Source organism: Lathyrus oleraceus, chromosome 7 (genome assembly GCF_024323335.1).
Source record: "Lathyrus oleraceus cultivar Zhongwan6 chromosome 7, CAAS_Psat_ZW6_1.0, whole genome shotgun sequence".
Taxonomy (NCBI): Eukaryota; Viridiplantae; Streptophyta; class Magnoliopsida; order Fabales; family Fabaceae; genus Lathyrus; species Lathyrus oleraceus.
The window spans coordinates 19,147,227-19,171,461 of record NC_066585.1 but is presented as its reverse complement, the minus strand read 5'-3'; the positions used below and the strand labels follow the sequence as shown (position 1 = coordinate 19,171,461).

Here is a 24,235-nt window from a genome sequence, read left to right as displayed (position 1 = left end):
AGTGTCAAAGTCTTGGCTTTTTATTGACTTTTGATTATGATGTAAATGAATGAATCATGTATGGTTATATGATGATGCAAATTCATGAAATACCATGAGAATAAATGAATTAAAATGCATTTTATTTTGTTTTTGTATTATGTGAAAACTAGAGACTTGATGAAAAAATCAAATGAATGCACATGTTCATGATTATTATTAAAGATAATAAGCAATTACTTTATGATAAAAATGCATATGATTAAATTGTTGAAACAAACACTGTATGGAAAAAATGAAAAAAAACTTGGGACACAATAAGGATATGATAGTTGTCCATATTTAATTACTTTTAACCTGAGCGTATGAATGACAACAATCTTCATACATTAGTGGTCAAAGATAATTAAATACAAAATGACACAAATTTTGTCCTACGAAATACAGAAATGAAATGTGGAGGGGTTAGGAAAACATTTAAACTAGGATAGAACACAAGATCGTCGTCAACTCGAGAGTTAATGCTTAGATCAAGTCAAACTGATCGTCATCAACTCAAGAGTTGATACCTAGATCGACAAGAAGATCGTCATCAACACTAGTGCTGATACATAGATAGACAACAAGATCGTCATTAACACGAGTATTGATACCTAGACCGACACCAAGATCATCTTCAAAACGAGTGCTGATACCTAGATAGACAACAAGATTTCCATCAACACGAGTATTGATACCTAGATCGACAACAAGGGGGTCATCTACACGAGTGTTAATACCTAGTTCAACAATAAGATCATCATCAACATGTGTGTTGGTACCTATATCGACAATAATATCGTCATCAACACGAGTGTTGATACCTAGATAGACAACAAGATAGTCATCAACATGTGGTTAATACCTAGATCGACAACAAGGTTGTCATCAACACGAGTGAGGATACCAAGATCGACAACATGATCTTCATCAACATGAGTGTTGATACTTAGATTGACAACAATATCGTCACCAACACGAGTTTTAATACCTAGATCAACAATAAGATCGTCATCAACACGAGTGTTGATACCTAGATCGATAACAAGATCGTCACTAACACGAGTGTTGATACCTAGATCGACACCAAGATCGTCATTAACACGAGTGTTGATACCTAGATCGACAAAAAAATCATCACCAACACCAATGCTGATAACTAGATCGAAAATAAGATCGTCATCAACACGAGTGCCAATACCTAGATCGACGACAAGATCATCACCAACACGGGTGTTGATACTTAAATCGACAATAAGATCGTCACCAAAATGAGTGTTGATACCTAGATCGATAACAAGATCATCATCAAAACGAGTGCGGATATCTAGGTCGACAACAAGATATTCACCAACATGAATGCTAATACCTAGATCGATAACAAGATCCTCATTAACACAAGTGTTGATACCTAGATCGATAACAAGATCATCATCAAAACGAGTGCGGATACCTAGGTCGACAACAAGATATTCACCAACATGAATGCTAATACCTAGATTGATAACAAGATCCTCATTAACACAAGTGTTGATACCTAGATCGACAACAAGATTGTACACGAACGTTGATACCTAGATCGACATCAAGATCGTCATCAACATGAGTGATGATACCTAGATTGAAAACAAGATCAACATCAACACGAGTGTTAATACCTAGATCAACAACAAGATCGTCATCAACATGAGTGTTAATTCCTAGATCGATAATAATATCATCGACAACAAGATCGTCATCAACACGAATGCTGATACCTAGATCGACATCAAGATCGTCATCAACATGAGTGATGATACCTAGATTGACAAAAAGATCATCATCAACACGAGTGCTTATACCTAGATCGACAACAAGACATCATCAATATGAGTGCTGATACCTAGATCAATAACAAGATCATCATCAACCCGAGTGCTGATACCTAGATCGAGGAAGTAAAAAGTTGTTGGGAATATCTATCGGGGATTTATCAAGAAAGTTGCAAGGGACACTTGTAAAAGAAAGGTTACAAGGGAGACTCACTTGGGAAGTATACCGCCTGAAAGCACCTAACGAGGAGCCATGTTGAGATAAAACTCCTGAGTTGTAGTTGGTTTTGCTAGGGATTAATATGGACTTCCATGAGCGATCACAAAATCCTGGCTTACGTTATGCATGTACGCTTTGTGCTAATGCGAGATATGCATTTAGTTACCTGGTGTAGTACACCATATATGTAGGCACTATATGCATGAAATGATGCATGAAATGTAATGATTTATCGATGCATGTAATGAGTTAATGGATGTGTGCCAATGTAAATTGGTCTTCGAGGCAAGTATGTCAAACATAACTTGGTTTTCTTTTGTTGAAAAGGGCCAAGTGAGGATGGGTTCAATGAAAATTGGTTTTTTTCTTTAAGAGTGCCTAATAAGGTCAGGTTTTTTATTCCAGATGTTTAATTTTCTTAGCTTGTGTTACAATGCTCTTCCTTTTTTCAGTTGATGTCAGATTGATGATGTGGGAATATGACAGATGAAATGATATGCTTGGTTTGATGCTAGAGCAATGTAAACATGGTTAATGCATGAGGATGACTTATGCAATAACCTAAAGGTTTCCAAAAGTTCCCATGTGGTGGCTAATGGATGGAAGGATTCTTTTGTAGCAAGGTTTCTTGTCGAGGGAAAGGGTTATTTAATGGGTGGTTAGCATAATTTCTCGACACTCATTTTGAACTTGATCGTTGTTGATGTATGATAGAGTTTGCTTGAGCAACTTAAAGTTATGGAGAAGACTTGCCCCTTTGTATCCTATCTTTCCCTAGTCTGTTGGGTCCTTGAAGAAATTTACCTTGAAAGGAGTTTGGAAGCAACTTGCCATAATATAACCTTGATAGGTATTGCCCCAGTATATCGATCCTGAAGTAGGATGCCCTTAATTCGACCAATTCTTGAATCGACCTGCCCCATATTAACCAATTCTTGGAATGGTTTACCAAGCCTTGAAGTGTTTTGCCTCAGATTGATCAAGTCTTGAAACGATTTGAATAGGATCGAATAATATTTAGAGGGATTTCCCCTAACTAGCAGTGTCTTTAGGCAATTTACCCCTGGTCGATATAGTCTTGAGGTGGTTTCCCCATAATGGATCCTTTATGGATGGTCAAATTCCTCATTAATTGCTCATTGTTGGGATTTCCTTGATGCTAAGCACCGACTTAAGAATAAAATTGTTCCTTCAAAATGGTAATTCTAATGCAATATTCATGTAGGTTTTGAAATTAAAACCATTATTGAGATGAAGTTGTGATATATAATGAATGAGTCGATGATAAGAACACAATGTTAATCTATACATTCAAAGTGTGAAAATAGTAATGTGAGAACATGATACCAATATAGATTATTAGTAAAAATCTTTGGATTCAGTTTAACACAATCTTGCCATAGTATGCTTTCAAAATAAAACCTGCTTTAATTAGGTCTTTTGAGTGTTGCAATATGGTCTGAAACACGACTTTTAAAACAAAAGAATATAAGGCTCAAGTATTTTAAGTTTAACCCACCCCATTCTCCTTATGATGATTACCAGTCCTATGTTCAGTTAATTCGACACACACATTCAACTTCCAAAAGAATTTTGAAGGTGTGAGGGTAAAGATGAAAGGTTCAAGAACTAACGAGATTTTCTCGAAATGACAGTCACCTAATCTTGTTTGCTTTTTCCTTTTGATATGGTAGTCACATGATCTTGTTCTTTTTCTCTTTTCTAAGAATTTTGGTGACACCTTTTTTCCAATTTTTTTATCCATAATTTTTTCTAAGACCGCTTCTTTGAAGCTTTAAGTTCAAGGGGTGCCCTGATTTTTTGCCTAATTCTCCTTTTATGGTGTTCCACTTTGCGGTTTTTTTTCATATCATTTTTTTCATTTTTCGAGAACAATTTCTATGGAATTTGTTCTTTTTATTTGAAATGGATTGTGAATGTCGTGTTATTGGTTATTGAGGAACAACCGCTATAACTTTTGAATTTTTCATGATTTCTTCGACACTTCATGATGTTTGTGAAGAAGAGCATGTGTTTGAACCCCATATGGGATGTTTTCTCTTTAATTTTGAATGCATAGTCAAACTTACTAAACAAAAGTACCTTGTCCCTGGTCAAGATTAAGGGTTTTTAATTCTGAAAGAAACACCAACTTCTAGGCTCAAAGTGGTTGACTAGGGATTAACTCCTTAACTCCTTGGTGTTTGGGGATTGAAATAATGTCTTACATCATTAGTAAAGTTTTATTCGAAATCCTACCATAGCAACTTTGGTATTTCGTTTTCATTATTCTCCATCCGATCTTTTCTTAAACTAAAGTTTGATAAAGGAAAGCGAGGTGAAGAAAACATTTTTTTTATTGTTTTGTGAAAAAAGGACAGAAGTATAAAAAGAGTGCACACAAAAGGATTAAATTGAAAGATGCATGATCATTTAATTAATCTTACAATTTAAAACAAATAAGTTTAAGAGAAAATAAATGCTCAACATGCAAGGAAATTACAAATGCAAAATGCCAAATGATCAGCAGCGTTGAGGATAAACTCTTACGCTTGATTTATTGGCTTTAAGAAGTGCTTCCTGAGGAACCCACACTCATTTGGGTAAGGGGTTGTTCATCACATTAGGGCCTTCTTCGAAAGTCAACAGCCGCAGTCGATCAACATTTACACCTTAATCTTGAAAATCGTGCAATCTTCGGTAGAATGTACCACTATTCCAACATGGTATTCACAGGTATAGGGTCAAAACGAGGACACTTTCCCTCTCAATTGTTCTGAGGTCTGGGTTGATTCTGGTGTCGATACTGATGATCTAGATTTCAAGCCCGCTGGTTCTATGGTCTGGGCCACGATTGTTGGTACTGAGGACCAGGAAGTAATTGGTTGCTGGAATTGAACAACCACCGCATACAAATATTGATAATAAGGCACCATAAATATATCTACCAGCTCTCTACCAACATCGGTGGTTGAACTCTGGCTGCCAGCTCTCTCCACCTTTGAGCATATTTTTTGAATGACTCATTATTTTTCTGATTCAAGATCTGCAACTACGTATGGTAAGTGCCATATAAGTATTACACTGATATTGTTTCAAGAATACCACAGTTAAATCCTTCCACCACTTAAGTTGTCATAGAAGCAGTGAATCATTAACTTCTCGTTACGAGCATAGGTAGACATTTTCCGGAAAAACATCCTCAAGTAATTCTTAGAGGGTTTAAACCCCCATACTTTTCAAAGTCAGGTACTTTGAAGTTGGGGGAATGATCGCGTCAGACACCAAACACATGTCAAGAGCATCAAGTCCGTTCACGTCATGCCCCTCAATAACCTTTATCCTTTCTTCTATGATACAATATTTCTCATTGGGTTCCTTTTCCCGTGGAATCTCAATGTCTACCAAGAGTGGGCCTTGTGAGGATTTGGCATGTGGCATACAAATCGATGCTACTCTATAAGATGATGAGGCGAGATATGCCCAACCTAGACATTGGGATTTTTTTTGCATAGCAGAGACCTCATTGGGTACTGTGATATGCACTGGTCATGGTTGGATATGATCTTCCACTTGTGGTGGAGTATAGTCCGGTAGAAGACCGTACCTAGGTTTGGTCACGATGGGCCGCGATTGTGAAGTAGAGCCCCATGCTGGAATGACATTCTCTGCAACAGTAGCATGTCGAAGCTCGTTTTCCCTTTTGGCTAGGGCTAGCACGATCTCTAAGAGCTAGTCTATCTTGTCTCTCATGGCGTCCATTTATTCTCTCAGCACAATCAGATTCTGTTCTAGTTGATCCATTTCTTCTCTCATGACGTCTTGTATGAGTGTCGAGAAGTTAGCTTGCTAGTTATGAGCAAAAGGTGGGATGGTTTTTTTTTGGAAAATATGCATGCATGCTGATGAATCCGGATGTACGAATTTTTGTTGTTTTCTTTTTTTGGTATGTAAAAGATTCTTTATCAAAATGAAATGACATGTCTCGTATGGATGCATAAGAGAATGCATGATCTGGTTTCAGACGATCTACATATGGTTTCTTATGGTAGGAAGATTTTGGGTGTTATTTAACCAATAATCCCCTCACAGGTAGGCTCCAGGGTTTTAAAGGTTCCTAGAGTCATGGACCTATATGAGAATATTTCCCCAATAGAAAATTACTTGCTATATGAAAATACTCTCAAGAGGATCTACTCTAGACGAGGTTTTCGTTCCAACCCAACGAGACAAGTATGTCAAGTTGGCCAATATTACACAACCATCAATCCTAATAGTCATAAGTTTAATGTTCTAAAAAGGTTCTTAGAGTCATGAACCCAACATGAAAATATTATCGTCTACAACAAATTACTTTTGAACAACAATATCCTTAAGAGGATCTATTATAAATGGGGTTTTAATGCTAACCCCATGAGACATATGTCTCATAGGCCAACATTATGCAACCATCATCCTATCTTATATTTTTTTCTCAAGACTCGGATGTAGAGCCTTTCTCACAATGTGTTCAAGCAACCATAATATCCACAACAACACATGAGAACCATATACCATATAAACAAGCACATAAGAGATAAAAGATTAAAAGAAAGTAGAAGAAAGCAAATAACCAAAGCTAACACTAATCACAAATTTAAATAAAATAGATAATCCTCAGCAGAGTCGCCAGCTGTCGCGGCACAAAAAAATGTCCAAGCAGGCTTTTGCCTGATGGGAATTTATTTCTTTCATGCTGATTGAAAATTTTATATGTGTTAGTATAATTGTAAGTCTTGAATTCAGGGGGAGCTTGCAAACCTAACTCTAACATTCCTATTTTTGTGCATTTTCTATCTCTTTTCTGCTTTTGGTTTTATTTTTGTCATTTCTTTTAATCGATTAAATTGTCATTTTTTATGGTTTTGTAACATTTAACTCTTGCTATTTACACTTTATCTGTAATTTCATTTTATGTTTATTTTTCCATTTTATTTCAATTACGATATTTGTAATGTCGCAATTTTAATGATTTATAAAATGTGATGTTTGGGTTTTGTTTTATTTTCTTTGACTTATTTCATTGTGCTAAAATTGGATTTTAATTCACGGATTCAAAATTTTCATGTTGTTATGTCGCCATATTTTTTTTATCGATATATTGATTGTATTTCGCCGTGTTATGACCCTTTGCATACGACGTCTCCTTTTTTGTTGATACACACAATCCAACTTTGAGCATATTACCTAAGGTTTTGCTTGAACTTCTCGATTTCTTGCTTATTTCATTTGTCGATTGTGAGGTTTACTTAATATCGGTTTGGATTTTGTTTGTTTTGTATGAATTAAACCTCACTTTATGACTTTATTTGGTTAAGTGCTTGAGCTCGTTCCCATTGCATTACTTTCGATTCATGATAACATACAATGATCTAACGTCGTTATTGCTTTAATCGAATTTGAACTCCACTTCCTTTTACTTTGCACATCATTGCGTTATGTAACATTGATTCACATCCCTGCATAATGATTTTGATCTGTGCATGTTTCATTATTTTTCTTCTTTCGATTTGATTAAGATGAACATGTGTTTGAGCATATGACGTTGTGTTGCTATCTCCAATTCACACGGCTTACTCTTGGGCATTCTTACAATGAGACCATTTTCTCGTGCACATACACTCATTTACTTACGTTTGTTAATTAGGTTTTGATTTAATCGTTTTATTATCTCATATCCCCATTCGACAAAATGTACCCCCACTCCCATGACATGTAATAACTTTATCGCTTTATTCTTTATTTTCTATTTGTTTAGTTAGTTTCTAACACAAAAATAAAATCAATCCTTTTAAAAAAGAACCAAAATAAAAATCAATCCAACATCGAGTATTTTCGCAATAACCATTCAACCATTTCAAACCTTCCAATTCAATCCATTTCTATCACCCCTATCTTCTACCTTTCAAAAACTCTCCAACCATTTCATTCAAACTCTTTTGCAATCAATAATAAAAACCTTGGTCCAACGTCAAGCAATTTTCCCAATGAATTCAAAAACACTTAATGTTTATCAAAGACTTTTCAATAAAGATGGAAATGGAACGAGATGGATACCACGAGCTCTTGAGACTAAGATTCGTGATGAATGTCTCACTCATCTTAGCTCTCGCCATCATTCAAAACTTTCAAATTCTTCAAAACTTTTCTTAATCAAATCTTAAAACATCTAAGAGATATAAAACCTTTTGAAAATAATATGGAAACGAAATATGGTGGATACCACGAGCTCCTGAGACTAGGATTCAAGATGGATATCTAGCCCATCCAAGTTCTCACAATTACTCAAAACACATTCAAATCAATCAAAATCTTTTCTCACCGTCGTGCGATTGATCGTCAAACCCATTTCTCAAATGAAAGTTACTTTGTCTTGAGACGACGTAAAAATAATGTTTCATCCACTTGAACATGTGAGCAAGATTGTGGATTTTCCCATGAATGTTGATTTGTAAATCCATTCAGCTGTGATGCAAACGTTCCCTTCTCCACTTGTTTTGGATAGCCAACAATGTTTTCGTCGATTGACACGAAGTAACTTTCGCTAAAATCAACCAACAAACAAACATATTCTACCCAAAACTACGTAAGCCTTGAGTTCTCTATTGCACTCAGAGATATGTAGGAGCGGGATTTGTAAATCTTGTCAGGCTCATTAATAAAAATTTAGGTTTAGTTCCTTTCTTCGCACATTAATAAAAAATCCAAAAATATTTTCTCTTTACTTTTGATCATATTCTTCTTTCCCTCCTAATAACATGAGAAGTCTAACATTTTTAAGCTAACACTAACACATACAACTAAGCTAATGGTTCCCGTTGAGTACAACAGACGTGAGGGGTGTTAATACCTTCCCCTTGCGTAATCGACTCCCGAACCCTTATTTGGTTGGGACGACCAATATCGTTGTCGTTCTTTCTTGGGTTTTATCGATATTTACCCTTTCCTATTTGGGAGTAAATAAAGTTCGGTGGCGGCTCTGTTCAGTCCATCTTGCGAGCGTGCAACTGCGTTTTGCTAAGTCGTGTTCTCATTTTTTCGACGGTCGATACTTATTACATTGTTTAAATTCACAATCCCTATGGAGATGAATTATTTTATTACTTCTACCGTATTAGTACACTTGCTAAGAATCTCATGAAGTTTTTGGCACCGTTATTAGAAACTGTTAGTTATTTCAACAAGACATATTTGTGCTTCGTTTGTTATTAGTATTATTATTATTTATTTATTTATTTATTATTTAGTTTTAAATTTTCTTTGTTTATATTTATTTTCTCTTTTATTGTTATTCTAGGCAATTTTTGTGCTTGATTTTTTATTTTTTTACTTTTAGTTTTAGTTTGTTATTTTCTTTGTTTTTATTTATTTGATGTTTTATCTTTATTTTTATTTTAGTTTGTTTTATTTTTTGTTTTATATTTTCAGTTTGTTAATACTTGGAATTTTATTTTTATTTTATATTTTTATATTTATTTTCTGTTTTTAAGTTATTGTTAATTAGTGCAATACTACTGAGGTATTTTTTTTGTTTGTTTATGCAAGGTTTAGGATTGAGTAACAAAAAAATAAAAAATAAAAGCAACTCATTTAGCACGGTTAACAAGGAAAGAACAATAAGAAAGAGTAATAGCCAATCCATCCAGGCAGACCATGGGAGACTATTGTAAGAGAGATGTGTAAGACCCTAATTTTGACCCTAAGATCTCTCATGGCATCATATCGTTGCACATTGCATTTGCCTCAAGGATCATAGCATCTTGGCTCCTTAACCCTAGGGTTGGGACTTGTGTGAGTTGGTTTGAGACCACCAAGCATGCTTGAATTGTATATTATTGCTTTTCTTATTTTGTCTACTAACCAAAAGCACAAAAATATGTCACTAACTTGTTTTGTTTTGAAGCTTAAGCAATCATGAGATCCCTGGCTCCTAGGAGGCTCCTATACTCAATGAAGTGGCTAGATGAAGATGAAAGCAAGCATGACAATGGTTCCCAAAGCTATCAATCATCATATATGTCTCCCAAGTATCTCAATTTGCCAATTTGATCAAGATAAACCAAAGGGTTTGAGGCTTGTTTCCCAAGGAAACCCTAATTCAACTGTGCATTGACTGTGCCTTGCCCATGAAGCAACCTCAACCTATGATCAAATATAATCAAGGGAAGTTCTTTCATTCATCATTTTATGCATATATGAGCCTATTTTAAGTTCCTCAATCCTTCATTCATCAAGATTTGAAGTTTGGACTTGAGAAGTTCACCAGTCAAATCATCTGACTAAATTGAAATCCACTGAGACCTAACTTTTGATGTGTTTGTCAAATGAAGATGACCCCAAGAGAAACAATGTTCTTAAGAACCATATGAACAACTTTCATGTTCATAAAAAATTCATTTGAAACTTGGAAGGTCATCATTCATTTCAAAACATTATAGGTCATTTTGACTGAAACCCTAATTTTGGGTCAACTTCCCAAGGACCTAACTCCTTCATTTTTTATGATTTTGAGGTGAGACCAATTGTATTGGAAATCTTAAGATGTATACTTAAAAGTTTATGTTGGATAAAATTTCATAATCCTAAAAAAAACACATGTGATAATACAAAACATTATAGGTCACTTTAGACCAAAGCCATTGAATCTTGAAAAAGTCCAACTTTAAGTGCCCCTAACTTTCTCATCAAAAATTCAAATGATGCAAAATTTAATACAAAATTGATCATCTTGAAAATATCTATAACTTTGATGTTGGAGGTTTTTCCATCTGAGGCTTGCATCATTGAAATAGAATGGCTTGAAGTTGGTCACTTTTGGCAAATTTTTCAAAGACATGTTTTTGTACATCAAACTTCATGGCCAGTTTTCACAAATTTTCAAACTCCAAATGGATTTTTGTCCAACATAGCTTTTGTTCCCTATGTCAAGACCTTTCCAACCATTACTCACATGCGTATGTTTCGATTTACCATATGGGACTTTCGAAGAGAGGAACATTTGTGATCAATTATGTATTTCACTTTGTAACTTGATGCACAAGCCAATGCAGCTCAGAATGCACGTCCATTTCAACTCCAAGTGACTTCAGCTTGCATTTCCAATTGGTTTTGGGCCTCACATGCGCCTGTACAGGCCCATGCATGGAGGACCCAAAGCTTCATGCACACGGATTCTCCACCTCTTTGCACCAACTCCATCTATAAATACATGCCATGCTTCACTCATTTCTCATCCTTGAATCAACCTGAAGCTCTGCAGAATTGGAAACCCAACCATACCAAAGGAATTTTGAATTTTCATTTCTCTTTTCAAGTTTGAATTTCAACAAAATCAGTTGATCTTCAACACTTATTCCTTAGCCTTGCACTCATACCATACCTCAAGAACAAACTGCAAGCAAGAATTTGGTTGGATCGTGCTCATCAAAGCTGCACTTCAAAGGTTTACATCTCAACTGTTTTGATCCATATCTCACCATATTTTGTGATTTGCTTGTGTTTGCTTGGTCCTCTGAAGTCCTCGTGTGAGAGGCAAGCCAATGGTGGCTTTAATTTCATGAATTGATGCATTTCAGATTGAACACCTAGATTTTCCATCTCAGATTTCTCCTTCCATAGGGATCTTGAGTATAATCCAAGGTTACAGGGGTGATGTACATCACCCCAGCTTTAATTTGGTATAAGGCACGTGTAGTTTGGTTGAGATTGCAAAACCTGCAACTGGTGGCCGGAATCCGTTTGCTCACCGGAGAAGACGGTGGTTTCCACCACCGTCCCCACGTGGAACCACTCCGAGCCATTGAATGGTGATTAAGTGATCTAATCTTGACCATGCTTTTATTTGACTTTTTTTAATTTGTGGTGTGATGCACTTGACTAATGATCACCATGCGTGTGCGCTTCTGGACCTTTGGATTGTCCACGTCAATTAATGAATGTTGATCCAAGCGCTGTGGATTTTCCAGATTTTCTTAATTAATGTTTTATTTTCTTTAATTCCTTTTATTTTCAAAAATTCATAACTCTTTTATTTGGAATCACATAAATATGGGACCAATTGCAAAATTTTTCTTTTAAAATCTAGTTTCATAATCTGATTTTTAATTATTTTTGTGATTCTATTTAATATTTTTTTGTGAATTATTTTGTTTTTAATTGTTTTAATCCATTTTAAATACTTTTTGATATTCAAAAATTCCAAAAATATTTTCTTAACACATTTGGATCATGATAAGTCTATGAAAATATTCTCATCAATTTCTTAATTGATTTGAGATTTATTTGAGATTTTAATTCATTTGTGTTATATTTTAATGCTTTTAATTGATTTTAAAATAGTTTTTGTTTTCAAAAAATGTTGAGAAAATTTGTCAAACCTTGTTTGACCATGTTAGACTCATGATGATTCAATTGGACTTATCCAAGTTGATTTGAATTGAATTTGAAGTTTGAGCTTAGTTTGTTCATTTTATTTTATGTATTATTTTAATTCCAAAAAATACCAAAAATATATTTGACCTTTCTTGACCTCTAATCTTCATTTCACTTCTGTTTACCATTGATTGATATGGATTCCACTCATATTTGATCATTGTGTTTTGGTTATGTCATTTGAATTTTCATTTTGTACATTTCATCTTCATCTCTTTTCTTCTTCTTTTTCTTTTGGCCAATGAGTTAATGATTTGTGGTTAGCCTTGACATATGAGAGGTTTAACCTTCTTTGATCCAAATCAAATTCAACTTGATCAAAGATAAAGTGAATTGCTTTATGTCCAAGATAGGTTGCTTCTTGGTCAAGCAAAAAACCTAAAATCCATACAAGGTCATTCTTCTTTTCTTTTGGCATGGCAAGTTGTAGGAGTTTGGCTTACTAGTCATGATCTCTAACTTGTGTTTATTTGCCTATAGTTTTATTGACCGGCCTCAGATAGGTGTGACTACTACATTAGTCCACTTACGATTGCTTAACATAGCGCTAAATTGCCTCATGGCACACTAACATTAACTACTAATTACTAACTTTTAATTCAAGCATTTAATTCTTGCAATTTACTTTAATGCAATTTAATTTCTTGCTCATTTATTCATATTGTCTTTCCCCTTTGCTCATTTGAGCTCATGTTTATGTTTATACCATTTTCCTTTTGCTCATTTGAGCTTATTATTGTATATAAATATATTGTGCTTTGTGCTTGTTTTGTCTTTGTTTGTGTGAACCCAATGCAAAAAGGAGAAAGGACTTAGAATTAGGACCTTACCTATGCTTAATGGAGTTCAAGAGAAACTAGGCCTCATGCCTTTAGAATGTTGATTTTGTTGAAGAGCAACTAGGCCTCATGCCTTTAGAATGCTTAATCTTGAAGTTGTCTTCAAAGGACCCCTAATCTAAACTCTTTCTTTGTCCATTCCTCTTATTGTATTGTGAACTTTTTGATTGTTTGTTCTTGTGTGATAGGGATTCTAAACTTGAGATAGTAAGGAGGACCATTGTCATGAATAGCCAAGTTAAGAAAGACAAGCCAATTGGAGATCCTAGGAGCTTGAATGTTTATTTGTTTTGATTACTTGTTTCTTGCTAAATCCAAAGGAAAGGAGCATCATGAATCATCTTTATGATCTCAAGAAAGGAACTCCAAAGGTTTTATCTCTTCTCTCATCCTTGCATATTTAGGACTAGCCCTTCTCTTCTTCTCTCCACTCTGACCCAAGCCAAACTCATTTTGTGCAAACATTGACTTTGTTTTCAAAACTAGAAACCTAGGCCATATGCCTTTGATTTTTCAAACTCTTTTCATTAATACTTATGTTGAATGAACCTTAAGTCAACTTTGACTTCATTTTATGAATACTTCTAATTTGTAAATACAACTCACTTCAAGTGATTTTTGTGGTTCCAATGGCCACCTTTGCTAAACCTTTTCATAAACACTAGTCATAGGTTTGAGTTATCATAGTGGTTGATGTAAACCTCACATTATCCTTAGTGATTGGACTATAAGTCTTCCATACTTATTATAGGATGGATCCCTCACTAGTATGTTGAAGGTCTCCTCACATGGTGGATTGTTGGTTTAGGTTGAGTTTTCTCCCTTTGATAACAAAAGACCTTAAGGCTTTTGACAAATCAATTCACCCATATTTTGAGATTTTTACCCCGAACTACGAGGTTTTGATCCTACCTTTGTGATGGTACGTAGGCAATGGGTTTATCCATTCAAACACAACAAAATTGTAAATAATATTGTATATTCTTTTCCCATCTCCCCAATCATGTTTGCACAAATATCTTTTCACAAATACCAACCTACAATACACATTTGCAAAAAAGGCTCCCTTAGAGTACTAAGGATGTTTTGGGTGCTTAAAACCTTCCCATTGCATAACCAACCCCCTTACCCAGATCTCTGACATTTTTATTAGTTTTTGATTTGATAAAACTTCTTGGTTTTTGTTCGCTTTCTAACCTTTCCTTTGGATAAATAGAAGTGCGGTGGCGACTCGAATTGTATGATTTACTTTTGATTTAGTCAATAAATCTAAAGGTAACGAATATCCCGCTACAAGCTGACATTGGGAGGATATCTCTTGGGTTCCAATTAGGGGTGACAAAATAGGTCGTGGCTCATCGGGTCGGCTCGCGCATCCACCGAAAATGGCGGGTTGGTTGGGATTTTGTGTCCTCCTACCCGCTCAATCCCCCAACTTTAAGCCCGCCCCTCTTTAAGTCCGCCAAAAAAAGGGACGGGCAACCTAGTTATCAAGGACTCAAAATATTTATTTTGGTTTGTTGAAGGTTAATACTTGAACTATAGTTTTGGAATACTTGTTGATAATTCTATTTTATACATTTATATGTGAATATATGCGATATTTTTTTAAGTAAAATTTGTTAAAAAGATGCTTTATAAAAAATATTCTAAAAAATAAGTAAAAAATCTAATTGAAATATAAAAATAAGCCTATTAATCTATTAAAATGAAAAATAAAAAAATAAAAAAATAGGCGGGCAAGTCCACCGTCCGCCAACCCGCCATCTTGGCAGGGTGGTCTATTTTTTAAAGCCCAATTTCACTTGGAGGACTTGCCCACCCTGCCGCCTTTTTTGGCGGTCTTAAGGCGAGGCATGGTGGGGCGAGCAACCCGTTTTTCCACCCCTAGTTCCAACCGGATAATCCTATTAAATTTAACATTAAATATGTTATTCTTTTAGGTTTGATAGATGATTAGTTCAATGGAACTAGTATTTAAATTCCACGGGAGCACTTGATTTGTTTTTTTTAGACTTGTTCTTCGTGCAAAGCAGATTGAGTAAATGAGAGTCAAATCAAGCCAAGGTGTTTGGATTTTCTTTAATAGGAAGGGAAAACTATTGGCTACATTGTTTACCAAGTGGTACCATTCATACTTGGAAGGAGTTGGAAGAGAAGTTTTTGGAGAGGGTTTTCACGAACGCTCAATTTATAAAAAGAAAGGGATATAATCAAATTCAATTCTTTTCACGTCTCTAGCATTCTCTCCAACTCCTAAAATTTTATCAAGAGTTTCAGAACCATAATTTAACACACGTACTGATTTGGTCATACCTTCAAGTTTTGATTCCAGGAGGTCAACTTCTTCTTTTAAGTCTGTAACAATTGTAACAAGATTTTCCTTGTCTTAGAGTAGAACATTGATTTAAACTCTTTATTTGTCACTAAATACACATCATTATTTCCACTTAAGATACAACTCTCTGAAATCTTCAACAACATCTTCATATGAGATAATTCATCACTAGATTCCCCATTATCATGCACACTTATCTTGGATCTAACACTTGTTGTGAAGGCCACCACACTTTTTGCCTTTTCTCCTTCAATATCATCTTCTGACTTGTTTTCACAGTCTTCATAATTGGCTTAAGCTACAATCTTTGGAGGATTCTTAGTACCATCAAGAATCTTTAGTTGATTAACTGATCCTTCTTCTTTGGAATAAAATAAGAACCCTAGATAAACTCAAAGATAAAATGATGCATTTTTTTATGCCAATTGATTTTTTTCCTCGGATGACAAGATGTCAAATACAATGTTCTAACAATGTGTATGCAAAGTTAAATGTGTAGTAGATATAATGAAAGCCAAAAATAAATAACACAAGAATTGGTAACCCACTTTGGTACACAATCACCTATGTCTGGAGAGTGTTAACCCAATCAAAAGAAATTCACTCTTAATAGTCAGAAGTACAAATTGGTTTGATTTGAACTCCCATAGTTCAATGCCTCTTTTCCTAATATTATCCATTAATTTCTATTCATAATTCCATATAGAAAGAACTCTAATCCTAATAGTCATAAGTACAATTGGTCTTATCTAAACTCACTTCGTCCAATACCACTTTCATAATACTACTTGTGAATATTCGATCAGGGCTCCACCTGAATCTGAGACACCTCTCCCTTTGTCTTGATCACCTCCCATGTGTTTATTCAATTACAAATATGAAAGATAATACTTTAATACAACTTAAAAACTATATTTGGTTAATTTAGAATCAATTCCCATGATAGAGCGTACAAACTACAAAAACAAGACTCAACTAAAACTCTTACATGGACTAGATATTTTCTTTGAAGTTATGAGTCTTCACAAAGGAGATTTCCTCTTTATATATTAATAAAATCCATTCTCCAAATCCTTGTAGGGTTTTTATCTTGAATATGATTGATCCTATAAAAAGCACTTGAGATTAATCTTCAATAATGTTGATTGCCAATCTTGATCGATAACCTCTAAACTTAACCTAAATATCTTGATTATACCCATTTAAACCTTTCGGAATTTGCTTTAGATTAAATATTTCTAACAATGAACACAATCAATCGATTATTTATTATGATGATTGATATTCTTGATTGATACAAATCTTGAACAAATTAGAACACCAAAAGCAATCTTGCTAAAAACAGATTTTTTCAAAATTCAAATACACTTATATCTCTGATAGAACAGAAAAGTAAATAAATCTTAAAAGGAAGAGATATACTTCAATTTATCCCTCGCTCCAAGAAAACAGTCTGAGACAGGATGTTTGATAAATTGTGCTTGACATCTTGCTTTTTATGACTCTTCATACAATCAATTATGTAGTAAAGGATTCAGAACAAAAACTCTTTTAAAACTAAAACACACTTTAAATCTTCTTAAATAGAGATCGGAGATCTCATCACTAAGTGGAAATCCAAATCTTGTAATTAAAACAAGTCCAATTAAATCTTTTCATGAAATATTTGTTTAATTAAATCTTCAACCAATATCTTTGCATATCAATTTTAGCAAAATCTTGAACTAAATAAAACTGAATCAAGTTTTCCTTCAAAGCATATCCAATTAAATATAATCTTATAATTAAATTATATCCAATTAAATCTTCTTCAACCATTATGGATTATGATTTAATAAAATATTTTTCCAAACTAATTTGGAGTAACAACTTCTTCCAAAAATATTATTCTGATTGTACTCAAATTGAAACAGACTTTCTAACCAAATACTAAAGCAGTCCAATAACACATACAAAGTAGTATGTGCGTTAGGATGTCACACAACATGTCTTAGACATGTTTCTCAATAAGTCACCTATAAAAAATAGACAACCAGTTGTAATAATAAGTACTTTTCACATAAGTCATTTTTGATTGAAAGTTATCTTACACCTTCTTGGTTTGAATATTATTGTGGGCATCATTAGTTTTTATAAAGATAGTCTTATTTGAATTAAGGTTGTCAAATTTGGAATATCCAAGACCACTTCTATCATTTGTATATCTTTGTTTGCTTAAAAAAATTTCTAAACCAAGTTGACCTTTTTAATATTACTTGATTCAAATAATCAATTTTTAATTCAAGAGAACTACATTTAATACATGTTGAATCTTTAACCTTTTCTAATTCCATTTGTATGATATTAACTTTACTTTCTAGACACAATTATTTTTGTTTGTTTAGTACAAACTCTAGACAATGTTAAACATTTAGCATATAATTCAAGAAAAACGTTTTGTAATTCATCATATGAAGGCTTGTTATTAATTTCAAATTCACTAACCTCTTTATCATTGTTGTCGAAGTGGTGTGAGACCATCAAGGTGAGATTTGTTTGTTCTTTGTTGTCTGAATCTGTGGATGAACTAACTTCATTATCTTCCATTGCCATGTAGAGTTTCTTTGGTCTCATATCCTTATTTCCTTTGAGTCAATTCTTCTTTTGGAGAGATGAGCAATAAACCTTGATATGTACTTGCTCCTTACATTCAAAGAAAGTAAAATTATGATTTGTAGTAAATTTTTCTTTCCTCTTTGAAAATCTCTTTCCTTGACCAAATGTTACCGTTTTATCTTTCTTGACAAATTTACTGAACTTCTTGACAAGTAGTGTTATGTTTTCATATTCATCCAAGATCATCTTGTTCACTTACTTTTGATTATGCTTTTAGGGAGATATTCTTATGTTTCATGTCATGTTCTTCATGTTGTTATAGTCTACCATGTTCCGGTTGATGCTCTAGTAGCTTTCTAAACAATGTCGCCGATGTCGTTTTTGATAAATTCTTCTTTTCAAAAATAGAAGTTACCTTTGGTTTCCATGCTCTTGTCAAGGAATTAAGTGCCTTTAGGTTTAATTCATAATTGTAGAACTTAGATCATTAACAAATAAGGTTAGTGTCGTATCTCGAAAAATGTGATCATTTGCGAAGTGTTTGCACACTCGCGAAAAAATGATTCGAATAGAGTCGCCACTGAACTTTATTTATTCCAAAAGAGGAAAGGGAAAATATAGATAAAACCCTTAAAAGAAAAAGAAGATGGTCGTCGTAATCAAATTCGGGTTCGGAAGTCGATTACGCGACTAGAAGGTATTAACACCCCTCACACTCATTCTTCGACTTATTGAGTGGTAATAAGAAAGGAAATATTTTTAGGGGTTTTAATTAATGTGGTGAAAATAAGGGGAATAAACCTAAGTTTTTTATTATTGTGTCTTACAAGATTCCAAAATCCTGCTCTTACGTATCTCCTAGTGCGATGAAGAACTTAAGGCTACATAGTTCTTTGTAGAAAATAATTGTTTGTTGCTTTCTTTTAAAGAGGGATGCTTTAGACATATCAAGTGGTTAAGCCTTTACTTTCTACTCGCTCTTGGATGTTGAAGTCTTTGTTTGTTTTGAGTTGAAATGGATAAAGCGTACTTATTTCTGAAAATGATTTTAAAAGTCATGTGAGGGAGAAAAAACAAGTTTGATGTGTTTGAATATTTTTTAGTAACTGACGAATATTCAAGCGGTAAGCTAAATGCGGTCATAACATGAATATTTGGGAATAAATAAGAAAATTACTTTCGCCCCAATCTTTTTCAATCGAATTATTTATGAAATTTGTGTGACGAATCAAGTCATATATATTTAACGAGTGACAAGTATTCAAACGGTAGGCTAAGTGAGGCCATCACACGAATACTCGGGGAGAAGAGGAGAAAATTACTTCCGCCATAGTCCTTTTTTGTCCACGAAGGAATTTGTAAGTTTAAGGAGTGCCTTAGAGAGGGGGTGAATGAGGCACTTAGACGATTTTTCGGATTTTTTACGGTTTATTGATTTTTACTTTCTTGAGATGCTTATGTGATGAAAAGTGGTAAAGTGCGGAAAGTAAAGAACACCATGATGTATAGTGGTTCCCCTCACAGATCGAGAGTACTCCACTCCCCTTTCAACACGAAAGAGAATTCACTATAATGTTTGATTCCTAGACAAGACACCTTAAGGCCTTTCTATCTAATTCTAACACACCAAGAACAATCTTCTTGGATTTACAATGTTTAAAGTCCAATCGAGACTCAAATTCTCACAAAAGGACCTCTTGCATCCACACACCGGATAGCAAGGATAAAACCTTACAAACTTATTCTTAACAATCCTAAAAATAAGTTGTAATCAAGAGATACAATTCTGAATTTTTGTAGAAGATGAAATAGTTGAAAATTTGAAGTATATCAATTTATCAATTGATCTTCTCCTTTGTAACACTTAATTCTCACAATAATTATATAAGTGTTCTTTGTATGGAATGAAACTATGATGCTTAAAAAGAAGGTTTATGCAAGGTTTCAATCTTAAGAAAATTTGGAAGAACACTTAAAAAATGTTTGAAAGAATATGAGTAGTTGATTTGAAATTTTTGCAAGGAGGTGAATTTGAAATCTGAAAAACATGATGTATATATGTTGTCTAAACACCTCCTCAAATGGATGCAATTACCCAAAGGATGCCATGGTTGATGGTAAAGAAAATAGAAAAGTTTCCATGAAGAGATGCACTGATTTTTGCCTCTGGTTCAGTGGTAATCGATTACCTTAATATGGGTAATCGGTTACTTGCCTCCAACGTGCAAAAATATTTGAATTTTTCACAGAGTAATCGATTACCTTAAAATGGATAATCGATTACTTCATCCCAGATTTGAAAAATAGCTTAAAAAATGAAGTGTTATGATTTCTTTGATGCATAAAATTACTTCCAATGATTATGGCATGAATGAGACATGTTTTGGACACTTGTATAATCATCTAGAGGTCAAGTGTTATACCTATTCATTTGAAATACGAATCTTCATGAGTTTCATCGAGACTTGATCATTTAGTTGAAAACTTCCTTCATGAGCTTGAATCTTGACCAATCCTTTTTGTTAATCAATCTTAGACTTGTAGAGAAGTTTGTCGTCATCAAAACATTTGAGAAGTCATGTCTTCACAATCTCCCCCTTTTTGATGATGACAACCCAAAAAAATGAAAGTTCGATCCAAGCATGTTTCTCTAGCAAATGCTCCCCCTTAATTTATGATTTAAGGAGTCTTTTGAAATCTGCATTTTGTTAGAGAGAAACAGAAAACAAAGAAATAACACAATAATAATCTCTTCTCCCCCTTTGTCATTAACAAAAAGGGTGAAATAAGTAACAATATGCAAACAACATACACCAAGTACCACATAACATTAAAAAATTTTAAAAAATTCTGGAAGAAACAGTGGTAATCGATTACTCTAAAAAGGGTAATCGGTTACATAGATGAAAAGCGCGTGAGGAAGACAAAAACAGGCAGGGTAATTGATTACCCAATTTGGAGTAACCGATTACTCTAAGAAAAAAGTGAAAAAACAGTAGCTTTGTACAACCCAAAATATGAAGGATTTTCAAAAAATTTAAGTTTGACAAGGTAATATACATACTAATGCAAGTTTGAGTGAAATTTTTTTTTATCAAAAAATTAAATTTACCTAATATAAAATCAACAAAAGGCAAAAATTTCATATACACATTTTAAAGAGAAATTTCACAAATAAAAAAAATTAAAAACTTGTGTACCTTGGCCTCATTATAATGTAGTTAATAATTATGGAAGATTTATATATCACCTTCATCCAAAATGCCAAGTTCTCTTCGAATCTTATAAGATGGTTCTTTTGCGAGTGGTTTTGTGAAAATGTCCGCTAGTTGATTATGAGTATCGACAAAGGTAACTTTGACATTGCCTTTAAGCACATGATCACGAAGGAAATAGTGTCGAATGTCTATGTGTTTGGTCCTTGAGTGCATGACAGGATTCTTTGTAATATTAATCGCACTTGTGTTGTCGCATCGGAGTGGTATGCATCCAAGATCAATTCCATAGTCACTTAATTGTTGCTTTAGCCAAAGATTCTGTGCACAACAACTACCCGCTGCTATGTATTCTGCTTCAGCAGTACTAAGAGCAACACACACTTGTTTCTTACATGACCATGAGACTAATGCATTACCAAGGATGTGACATGTTCCACTAGTACTTTTTCTATCTGTTTTACAACCTGCATAGTCCGCGTCAGAATAACCAATTAACTTACAAACACTACCTTTAGGATACCATAAGCCAACGTTGGTTGTTCCTTTGAGATACTTCATGATTCTTTTGACCGCCGTGAGATGTGACTCCTGTGGATTTGCTTGGAAGCGAGCACATAAACACACGCTAAACATTATGTCAGGACGGCTCGCCGTCAAATATAATAAAGAACCAATCATACCTCGATACTTCGTAATATCAATTGACACACCCGATTCGTCTTGATCAACATAGGTTCCGGAGCCCATTGGTGTTGACATTGCTTTACAACCATCCATTTCAAATGTCTTTAACAACTCTTTGCAATACTTTGATTGGTTGATAAAGATTCCGTCTTTTAGTTGCTTAATTTGCAATCCAAGGAATTAGTTCATCTTTCCCATCATAGACATTTCAAATTCACCTTGCATTATCAATGAAAATTCTTCACATAGTTCTTTGTTGGTTGAACCGAAGATTATGTCGTCTACGTAGACTTGAACAAGTAAGGTTTTCCCTTTTATCTTCTTGATAAATAAAGTCTTGTCTACTTTTCCTTTTTCAAAACCTTTTTCACATAGAAAATTACTTAGACGATCATACCATGCCCTTGGTGCTTGTTTTAATCCATAGAGCGCTTTCTTCAATTTGTATACATGTGAAGGATGCTTGAAGTCTTCAAAGCCCGGGGGTTGTTTGACATAGACTTCTTCGTTGATGTAGCCGTTCAAGAAGGCACTTTTGACGTCCATTTGAAATAACTGAAAATTCATTGAACACGCGTAAGCAAGTAATAAACGAATAGCTTCTAACCTTGCAACCGGAGCGAAAGTTTCTTCAAAGTCGATTCCTTCTTCTTGATTATACCCTCGAGCGACCAATCTTGCTTTGTTTCGAACAATTATTCCATTCTCATCAAGTTTGTTCTTAAACACCCATCTTGTTCCAATGATATGCTTACCACTTGGTCTAGAAACAAGTTTCCAAACTTGATTTCTCTCGAATTGGTTTAATTCTTCTTGCATAGAAATAATCCATTGATCATCTCCTAGAGCTTCATCAATTTTAGAGGGTTCTATTTGTGAAACGAACGCCATGTTTAAGCATGCATCCTTGAGATTCAATCTTGTAGAAACACCTTGACTAATGTCACCAATTACTTTGTCAATAGGATGATCTTTATGAGTCCTCCATTCCTTAGGTAGATCATTTTCATTTGACTCTTGTTGAATCGGTTCTTCTTGATTCTTGCTTGAAGTATCTTCTTTAGGAATTTCTACAAAATCATCATCATCACAAACAACAATTTCCTCTTTCGAGGGGTTAGATTCGTCAAACTTAACATGCATGGATTCTTCTATATTTAAAGTTCTTTTATTATAAATTCTATATGCTTTACTTGTAAGAGAATAACCAAGAAAAATACCTTCATCCGATTTTTCGTCAAACTTACCAAGGTTGTCTTTGTCATTGTTAAGGACAAAGCACTTGCATCCAAAGATATGAAAGAAAGAAATGTTGGGTTTCCTTCCTTTGAAGATTTCATATGGAGTCTTCTTTAGGATAGGTCTTATGTTAACTCTATTACTTACAAAACATGTCGTGCTAACCGCATCCGCCCAAAAATACTTAGGAAGATTTGAGTCGCTAAGCATTGTTCTTGCAAGTTCCACCAATGACCTATTCTTTCTTTCAACTACTCCATTTTGTTGAGGAGTCCTTGGAGCCGAGAAGTTGTGAAATATTCCTTGATCTTCACAAAAGTCTTCAAAAGAAGTATTATGGAATTCTCCACCATGATCGCTTCTTATGGAGGCAATTGTTAATGATTTCTCATTTTGAATTTGCTTTGCATACTTCTTGACTGCTTTGAGTGCATCACTTTTCTGCACTAAAAAGAATGTCCAAGTATATCTAGAATAATCATCAACAATAACTAAAGCATATAAGTTACCTCCGGAGCTTCTTGTTCTTGATGGACCAAATAAGTCCATATGTAACAATTGTAGTGGCCTAGAAGTGGACACCACATTCTTGGATGTGAAAGTTGATTTGGTTTGCTTCCCCTTTTGACAAGCATCGCAAAGTCTATCTTTGATGAATTTTACCTTTGGCAATCCAATGACAAGGTCATGTTTTACTAACTTATTCAAGTGCTCCATGTGAATGTGAGCAAATCTCTTATGCCATAACCATGAGTCATTTTTATTTGCCACAAGACACTTAACCTTCAAAGAAACATCATCAA

At 34.2% G+C, this 24,235-nt stretch overlaps 1 protein-coding gene across 1 annotated transcript; it reads right to left on the bottom strand.

Moving 5' to 3' along the window:
* Positions 1-534: 534 nt before the first annotated feature.
* On the bottom strand, positions 535-23,084 carry LOC127101755 (uncharacterized). The gene is made up of 4 exons (XM_051039202.1): positions 22,949-23,084; positions 1,593-1,859; positions 884-1,513; positions 535-842 (listed from the first exon to the last, which is right to left on the bottom strand). Exons 1-4 carry the CDS (start codon positions 23,082-23,084, stop codon positions 535-537), a joined length of 1,341 nt encoding a protein of 446 aa, XP_050895159.1.
* Positions 23,085-24,235: the final 1,151 nt, after the last annotated feature.

What these genes read in the sequence shown, in the direction of transcription:
- LOC127101755 (XM_051039202.1), bottom strand. Translation starts at nt 23,084, where the DNA reads ATGGCGTTCGTTTCACAAATAGAACCCTCTAAAATTGATGAAGCTCTA. An exon ending in CGATCTTGATGTCGATCTAG is followed by an intron (nt 1,514 to 1,592) that starts GTATCAACGTTC and finishes TTATCAATCTAG; the next exon opens with GTATTAGCATTCATGTTGGT. An exon ending in CAACCTTGTTGTCGATCTAG is followed by an intron (nt 843 to 883) that starts GTATTAACCACA and finishes TTGTCTATCTAG; the next exon opens with GTATCAACACTCGTGTTGAT.